Source organism: Asterias amurensis, chromosome 16 (genome assembly GCF_032118995.1).
Source record: "Asterias amurensis chromosome 16, ASM3211899v1".
Lineage (NCBI taxonomy): Eukaryota > Metazoa > Echinodermata > Asteroidea > Forcipulatida > Asteriidae > Asterias > Asterias amurensis.
Genome location: NC_092663.1, coordinates 9,509,719 through 9,519,503, shown reverse-complemented (window position 1 = coordinate 9,519,503; position 9,785 = coordinate 9,509,719). Strand labels below are relative to the sequence as shown.

Sequence of the window (9,785 nt, the reverse complement as noted above, 5' to 3'; positions counted from 1 at the left end):
TCATTGAAATATTATTTTAATCCCGACCAGCTGCAAATGAATACTTTTCAGGGAAGCAACTCATTATCCCTAGTCATACGTCAATCAGTCATCTTTGATTGATATAAAATTATTTGTAATGATCAACAAAAAAAGTGGTAAAATTGGTGTTGAGAACCAAGTTTTTATTTTAGACACACTGCAGTCCCCCCTCTAGCCATAGAGATAACGCAGCCATACAATCGAATACCACACACACAACATAACATTACGGCACTACAAGCACGACTAGCTCACAGTAGTGGAGGAAGATCACATTATTTTCGTGAGAAAAGGAAGTGCTTACGTTTACACACTCGGGACTATGCCACTTATTAATTATTGCAAAAACTGAGAGAGTGAGGAGAGACATCGTGGCTATGTCCTTGTCTAGAACTGCAAGTTGTGAGCAGAATGTTGGGGTCTAAAAAACACCACAACAGACAATGAAACACTGCTAGACTGAAGTCGCGAAGAACTTTCCTGTCAGTTTGATGTGTGCCAGGCTGCCTGTGTGTCTACAAAAGTGAAGTTCACATACTTGCTTAAACCAGAAATTCACAGGCAGAAATGGCCATAATGAAAAGCAAATCTCGCACGGTGATTTATGTTGCTGTTGGTGTAATGGTTGGAGCATTGCTCAGTTTGATCTGCGTTCCACCTGGCAGTGATTGCGGACTGGATAGTAACATTCACGCGGGGACCAAGCGAAAAACCAATGCAATCATAGATTACGGCACGGATGAAAACGGGAACCAACTAAATGACAAGGACTTTGAACCGGTTTTGATGACGGCAAATAATCCACTGGTGAAGAAGGACATTGATCGACAAAGCCTGATCCGATCGCGTTACATCTCCTCGGAACTTCAAATTAAAGAGAAACTATTTGTGGGCGTAATGGTCTCACGTGAAGAGATCGATTTAGATTCCACCACTGTTGGGCTAAACAAGACGCTCAGCCATTATGTCAATAAATTAGTGTTTTTTGCGAAGACGAACCCTGAGCCAGCCCCAAGCGGAATGACGATTGTCGCATTTCCAGGGGAACAGGTCAATGTGAGGATGTTCCAAATATGGAAGTACATCTACGAACACTACGGCAACGAATACGACTGGTTTCTTTTGATTCAAGACAACACGTATATTTACGGAGAGGTCTTTATGGAGTTTCTCGGGCACATGAGCGTGGGGCGTGATTTGTACATGGGAAGTCCGGTGCATGAGTCTGAGATGGATGTGACATTCTGTAGCAGAGAGGCAGGTCTGTTTGTGCAGAAAGGATTAACTGCAATTGACTGTATCTAAGTAGCCCCTCTATTGCTATGAAAGTCGCCATATTGGGCAGAGTAGCGCGTCTAAATGCGCACATCAATAAAGCACGCAGCACGCAGCATTCCCGGTTTGGTTTCTATGGCATGAGCACGCACACACCCACCCACGCACACTCGCTCACAGACGCCATGTTGTAGGGCAGGTGTTTGAATGGTGAAGTCATATTCATGAGTATATGAGTGAAAAATTGCTGTTTGATTCTGCAGTCTTTCCTGTCTGGCTCAGCATTGCTTTGAGTTTGACTGTACATTATCATACATACCAAGCCATTCTAGCTATTGTAGTCTTTGTTTTGTAATGTATTATCAATATTTTCAGAATCTTGTTTGTAAATGTGGCATACATGTAGTTCCATTGTAATCCACACTCATTTCCACACAAATTGGCTCAAATGATTACCATAGGAAATGCATTGAGCTAGTTTTACTTGAGGATTCAAATAACAAAAACAGCAATATCACAAATTCTAAAACATTTATTAGGTGTTTTTAAACATTGTATCAAAGTGTCTAACACTAGAAATATTCCTTTGTTGGGCCTGAAAGTAATCTCAACTCCTTTGGAGTATGCACCACCATCAGACAAGTTTAATAATGTTGCTAATCATTCACAACAAAGATCTCTACCCCCTCGCAAGTACCCATTTTTTCCGTGGTAACAAGAAGTTGTAAGGTCGTGGGTGCGAATCCCACCTGAGTGCCGAGTAGTATGCCTGTGATTTTTTTTACAGAGCTCGGGAAAGTACTGAGTATACAGTGCTAAAACACATCTTGGTGGTATATTGGTGTTTGAACTAAAATTAATGTAAGAAGCTATTTTATAGTTAAAGGGGCAGGTTGTTAGGATCATGTTTAAAAAAAATGTAGACCTTGAGTTTGATGCTCTTGACAGCTCAACCATGACCCGATACAATCATAAGAACTAAAATAATAATTTTGCATCTTTTCTGTTATACTTACAGGGTACATGTTGTCAAGAAACCTGCTGAAGAAAGTCGGACCATACTGGGAGGATTGCATGCGCAAGTCGTGGAACAATGTACCGGACTTGGAGTTTGGACGATGCGTTCAGGACCACTCGGATGTACGCTGCTCTTCCGTTTATGAGGTAAGAGAGAAGCAATTGCCTTTGGTATCATCAACCCAACTTCTCACAAATTCTCCAGAAACAGTTGTGCTGCTTCAAAGCAGACTGACAAGTGCATTTTGTTTACACTACAAGGTTTTATTTCTATTTCTACAAATGAAAACATTGCACCCAATACCCAGTAAGTCAAAACCATTCATTAGCTGGGCCCAATTTCATGGCTCTGCTTGCTGTAAGCACAGAATCGGCGCTTACGGAAGCAGGGAATTCTGTGCTTACGGCAAGCATATTTCACGGGTTAGCAGCGAATTTTGGCTTCTGCGCGTGCGTACTTCACGTTACTAGGCATTCTACGCTCACAAGGCTAGCGCAGAAATTCGGCGCTTGCACGTAAGCGGGGAATCACGATCGTAAGCGCAGAATTCGGCGGTAAGCAGAGCCATGAGATTGGGCCCTGGTCTGGAAATGGATTTGTGGCATGTCTAGGCTGAGCGATCTACATGTAGTTCACCAGACCCAAGCTCTTGTGTTGTCACCAGCAGAGTGTGGGTTTGAATCCCAGACATGACACTCGTGCTCTTGACTATAGGCACTTAACCATAATTGCTTCATTAAAAGTTGGGAAGGTAGTAGACCCAGTAACTGGGCGCTGTACTCCATTTTCAAATTTTGACATTATCGATAGTACGACCGATAATGTCAAAATTTGAAAAAAGGAGTACAGCGCCCCAGTTACTGGGTCCTAGGAAGGTAGTGCATTCTGCTGTACCAGCCAGGCTCCTAGTGGGTGATAGATACCCTTGCTTACATCCTTAGGAACTGTGAAGGGGGTAACCCTGTTTCAGCCCGAGGAGTACATGTACATGTAGGCGGCATTGTGCCCCTGGTGACAGCTGATTCCAAGGTTCGACAGCCCAAGAAGTGGCCGTCTGGCCTTGTGATGTATTTAACGGTTCTCATTTAATTTTGTTTTTTAAAACAAGATACAATACCAGCATTATGTCTCCCATTGATGCTTGGAGTGTTTAGAAATCGAAACATTAGGCTTTACAATTTCTTGTTTTTTTTTTCCCCTAAACTTTTTGTTTTTTAAAACAAGATACAATACCAGCATTATGTCTCCCATTGATACTTGGAGTGTTTAGAAATCGAAACATTAGGCTTTACAATTTCTTGTTTTTTTTTTTCCCTAAACTTTTTTTGTTTCCTTTTCTCCATTTCAGGAATCAACGTTTTATGCCTACGATTTTGAAGACAAAGTTCTGTCAAACAAGGAGAAGCAGGACAGCGAATTCCATAGGGCTATGTCTATTTACCACGTGATGGACTCTCGTACAATGTATAAACTTCATAAATATTTTTCAGAGCAGGCACTAAGTCGCACTCTGGGTAAGATTTCTGAACTTCAGAATGTCATCGAGGAAATCAGTGTGTATGCGCCTGGCGGCAAGTCTAAATTAGCCTGGCCAATCGGATCAAAGAGCACCTTCAAACCCACATCACAGTACGACGTGATTGGTTGGGAGTACTTCACGATGACACATGTGTTTGGATTGGACGACCCAAACTCTAAGTCTCCTCTGATTGGTGCAAATAAACAAGACATTGACGAGATTCTCACGACGACAATGTCACGCTTGAACGAGATCTACGGAAATATTTTCATGCTCGGACGACTTGTGAATGGATATCGAAGATTTGAACCACTAAGAGGTATGGAGTACACCTTGGACATGGAATTGAAACTTCACGGCGACAAAAAGGAAGTTCAGAAAAGGGTCCACTTACTTCGACCTCTCAATAAAGTTGAGATAGTTTCAATGCCCTATGTCACCGAGTACACCCAAGTGACGATCATTTTACCAGTGGTTTCTGGCAGTCAAGAGCAAGTCCGCATCTTCCTAGACACCTACGCGAGGATTTGTCTGGAGACACGCGACAAGTCTGCTGTTATGCTGATCTTCATTTACACCCCTGCTGAGGCTTTGTCGATGGTAAAGGAGGATATTTACAGCGTCAACAAAGGGTATATATCCTACTTGGAGCGCAAGTACCCTGGCTCTCACCTGTCGTGGATCAGCGTCAAAACTAGCCTTCCTTCGCCCATCGCAATCATGGATGTTGTCTCAAAGAAGTTTGCTTCAGATACCCTCTTCCTCCTGACCAATGCTAATATGGAGATTGCCGCTGAGTTCCTCAACAGAGTTCGCATGAACACTATATCTGGTTGGCAGGTCTTCTTCCCGATTCCGTTCTCCCAGTACGACCCCAAGATCATCTACAAGGAGTTGCCGAACCCCAACCGTATCGACATAACCAAAGCCATCGGGCATTTCGACACGTATCTCTTCGAGCATGCTAGCTTCTACAACTCGGACTACATGAGCGCCAGGAAGAATTGGGACGAGAGACATCCAGGTAGTGAGACTGAACACATCCAGTCAGACCTAGACCTCTTTGAGATGTTTCTGCACACCAAACTGAACACCTTCCGGGCCGTAGACCCAGCTCTTAAGCTTCACTATCGTCAACGAATCTGCCAACCCTCTCTGAAAGAAGATCAGTATCAACGATGCTTAGAAGGAAGAGCTGAAGGTCTAGCGTCGAGATCACAGCTGGCAATGCTGGTGTTTGAGCAACAGCAAAAACAGCCAGGATTAAAGGGTCCTGCGTAGAGTTTCAACTCTTGTGTTCTCATTATTTTCTTCTTTTAGAACCTAAGTTATACTTTAATAAAAGCTGTCCAACAGGAAATATTGCTCTGCAGATAAATTAGCTGGGACCCAGTTGCAACACTGGGACATAATTAGCGCGGCATCTTAGTTGGTAATCTGGTTATGCTATTACTGGAATAAGTTGTAAGCAAATATGTTGTGCTTACCAGCTTGATACAGTTCACAGGTGGGGAGAGTCTTGTGACAATAGCAGGGTCCCACTCAACGAGCCTTTTTAATTTTTCTAGCTTTTGTCGCGAAAGTCTCCTACTTTATGGTTCTGTTACCACAGAACTCGGTGCTTATCCAGTAAGCGCCAAAATTCTGCACTAACTTTTTAAGTGAAGACTGCTTAGTAACATGAAATATGCACACGTTCAAGCACAAATTCTTTGATAAAATGTCAAACACGCTTACATTAAATGCGGATTTGTCGCCATCAGTAAGTACAGATTTTTTTCTGATAACAGAGCCATGGTATTGGGCACAAGTCCATAGTCTTTTATAGGTTGACGTTGGACCTCATCTGCTGAGTGTGTCGATTACGGACCATCCATTATTTTTTTTATCTTTTTTTATTTAGCTGCAGTAATGATGTTTAGATTTAAATCATCCACAAACTCCTATGGACTATGTCATTTTTAGTATAGTCTTTTACTTTCATTCCATGAGAATAATATTTTATTTTATTTATAGAGTACAGTACATTTACATTGTTATTGCCCATGGTTGGACATTGTCATAGTGCAATCCAAGGGACAGTGAAGTTTCCATTCAATTAAACTTAAAGTTTTAGTTCAAGAGGCTGGCAAGAAGAATTTGCAAAACAATCATTGGTTTAAATGATATAAACTGTACAAAATATGTTAATTGTAAAATGTACTTAATAATATAAAGTTCACTTTAGCATTACTCTTAAAGTTACTTTTCTGACTGATAAATATTTTTGTCCATGGTGCTGTATTACTTCAAAATCACATAATTTCCAGTGTTTATGTAGAAAAGAATGGTTTTGTCCAAGCATATTTTTTTCAAACTTCTTGTGGTCCAATTTGCACCTTCCCTCCACCCCTATGTCTTGTCTCCTTATTTATTGTTAACCCCTTGCTTTGTCTGTGTGCTTTCTATATCTCTCTTTCTATTCTTGTTATACTTACAATACCTGTGTGTTATGTTGTCATTTGGCCTTTGAAAATCTGTCTCTTCTTGTGTCCAAATGTCATGTTTAAAAGAAATACTTTCCTTCACTATTTCAGTGTTTTCAACTTTTTTCTTCTGATAGTGGACACTTGATGCTTTGAACTTGATAAGAATACTGTTTTTGAATGTTTTGCATTCTAAATTAACAAGCAATAAGGTTTAAGGTTAAAGAACCAGCCATTCGGACCACTAGGACACAATTTTGACTGGTCCTCATGTGTTTTAATTTGTAATTAAACAATTTTAGGGAGAACGCCGCATGTACATGTAGTTAGGGTTTTGAACAGTATTGACCAAGTAGAAATAAGAGCCTTGTAATACCAATGTCTTCAAGGAGGAAAAGATGGTTTTGAGGTGTCAGTGCAAAACAGTCTACGACGCTTCAAAATCTTCTTTGGAGAAATTGAACAGAAATATTACAGATTTTGACCAAAACGTGTGAAATAGATCAATCATGCAATAAATTTGTTCTATGTACTTGAGAATTTCAAAAAAATATATATATATGGTAAATCAGAGGGGTTTTCCCAAAATGATTCTGTTTGTGGTAATCATGTATTGAATCTGTCTGTTTGACCATGGTCCAAATCAAAACTAGAAGGGGTGGGGGTGTTAAACCATGTTAACACTTGGCCATTTCAAATTATTCAAAATCCAACTGCCTTTCAGGCCTGGAATTTCATCTTTGAGAAGGCAAGGCCATTTTCATTTTGAAAAGGGCACTTCCATTTGAAAAGCGTAAAGTCTATGGGAAACGGCACCAAGGCTAAAACCGGGGCAACGGAGGTCATGACCTCCATAGCCTTCTTTTTCAGAAAAATTCCAGGCCTGGCATGTTTTTGGACTGAGAAGTGGATGGGATCAGACAAACCATCAAAATCATTGTCCCTACAGTTTTGCTTGGGTGTTGAATTACTTTTTTTGTTGGATTTTGTTAGAGTGAGGAAAAATTACTCAAGGAAGTTATGCAGATCTGTGTACTTAGAGGGTTGCCAATCGATGCAACAACTTTAACAAGACTGTATGTTTCGTTTTTGAAGGAGCACCTTGGTAATTTAAGGGCACCCTATGAGGACATTGTACATTTCTACTGGAGCATTTTTAAGGGCACCTGGGGGCATGGTGGAGGCAATTGCTTTGTTGCCTCCGTGAAGTATCAGGCCTGATCGAGATACATTAGCCAGTTGAGTTGACCCATTTCACCTGACATCACCATCAGAAATCTTGAATGCGCCATACTGGTGGGCAATTTCACTGTGCGTTTTTATATATAACTCTATGCTGCGCGTTATGCAGTAAAGTATGGATTTTAGGCGACGCGGCGCTAATACATTTAAACCTAACTGTCCACCAACATGGTGAGCATGGCATTGGTCGCCCCGTGTGATACGCGTGCAAGGGGTCAATAGGAAGGAAGGTGTTCACATGGGTGCCAGAATAGACTGCACATTTGGTTGTGCTGTGTTCAGACCAAATATGGCCTCTTGCAACTACATGACCAAAGATGAGCAGCACCCTCCTCTCTCATCACATAAATGTATCCGTGATTGTATATGAAATATCACTTTGCATTTCCAACCATTTTTCGTTTTGTTTATTAATTTTTTTTGTGCTAAATTATAAGAGTGACAATCAATATAGAAATCTTAAGAATTATATATTTTTTTAGATAGCAAAGAAAGATTTCCCCAATCTGAATCAAAATCAACTCTAATTAACTCCTATTAACAGTTTGCAGTTTGTTTAAAAAAAGACTATGTACCAAATTTGCATTATTACAGTAAGGCCGGAAATCTGTGTGTTCCTATGCGTTGTGCGTTCCTACGCGTTGTGTTTAACGCGTTTTTCGCAATGTGTGAATATGAAAATACATGCCAAGCAACTTACATTTTTTCTTGAATCCATATTGCTTTAACCGCTGACATTTAAAAAAAAATTGTATATACTTGTACACATTGTGTACTAATCATTTCACACATTGCAACAGAGATTATGAACACATGGGTTTCTAGCCTTAAACAAACAGGGTTTAACAATTAATGTATCTCCGTGTATTTGACAATAAACTTGTTTTAAATAAACTTGTTGCTGTAATAAAGAAACTTTTGAATTTTCTTTTTGATTATATAGCTTCAGTTGAATTGATGGACAACGTTGGTAGTTGTAAAAACAACGTTCGCACTGTAAGCGACCCGATACATAAAATAACAAATCTGTTGAAATTTAATTGCAATTGGTTATCAGAGTCACATAAAAATAGTGACAGACCCTCACCCAAATATATTTGTTCACTCTCGAGTATTAAACATCGAGTTTTGGACGCTCGAGATCAAGACTGGTCGTTTTGTGAATCTGTGAACCTCCAGATCGATTTTCAATCGTATTTTAAATGTTCTGTACACCCTTTGAAAGCAAATCACTAGATATTATTTTGATATATCTTTTTTTAAAATCAAAGAGAATGGTTGCTAAGCCATTATACACTTTCGGTAAACAGTATTGTCCAAGTCCCACACTTCGTGTATCACAACTTATATATAAAATAACAATCCTGTGGAAATTTAGGCTCAATCGGACATCGGAGTCGGGAGAAAATAACGGGAAAACCCACTCCTGTTTTCGCGCGTTTCGCCGTGTCATGACATGTGTTTATAACAAATCCGTAATTCTCGTTAACGAGAATTTATATTGTTTTACCGTTTTCTCAAAAAGTAAAGCATTTCATGGACTAATATTTCAAGAGAAGTCTTTCACCATTACCTTCTGTAAACCCTGTAAATTATTTGTAAATCTGTGAACTTTTTTTTTTTTTCTTTACCGAAAGGGTCCAATGGCTTTAAAATGACGATCACATCGCAAATATTTGCGTATATTCAAATTTTATGCCCCGAACTGTACATTTTTATGCAAATATTTGTGTAAAAACCTGATGAATTTGCCCATGTCATGATTTTGTAATAAATATTATGTAAAATTCATAATGTTATGCCCCAAAATTTAATTATTGAAAACAATATTTTGGGTAATTTGAATTTGCGTCAGACGTATGTTTACAAAGTCTGAATCTGAAGAGTATAATAGGCCAGTGTAGTCGGCATAGCATCCTTACGGAAACTTCACACTAACTCTTTGTAAAGAAGGCAATGAAGCTAGTTTGAGACGTACGGGAAAAACCCTTATTAATAGGGAGACTGGTGGAAGGGATAAAAACCTGTTATCCACATGCTACGCCCTGTCCGGGTATCTAACTGGGGTCCACAGAGGTGAAAGGCAGAGACATAACCCTCACTCCCCTCAGTTGTTGTGGTTAGTTTTAAAATTTTGTTTAACCGTTTTTAAATTAATAAACCACAAGGGAAAGTGGCTGGTTAAATGATTTGAGAATGATTGACAAGAAAGTTAAAAGTTTTTCATTAAGTATGACCAAGAGAG

The 9,785-nt window shown here is 39.7% G+C and overlaps 1 protein-coding gene across 1 annotated transcript; it reads left to right on the top strand.

Annotated features, from left to right (window-relative positions):
• The first annotated feature begins 228 nt into the window (after positions 1-228).
• Positions 229-8,773, top strand: LOC139948836 (chondroitin sulfate synthase 2-like). Its single transcript, XM_071947177.1, has 3 exons — positions 229-1,282; positions 2,315-2,460; positions 3,663-8,773. Exons 1-3 carry the CDS (start codon positions 589-591, stop codon positions 5,112-5,114), a joined length of 2,292 nt encoding a protein of 763 aa, XP_071803278.1. The 5' UTR covers positions 229-588; the 3' UTR covers positions 5,115-8,773.
• Positions 8,774-9,785: the final 1,012 nt, after the last annotated feature.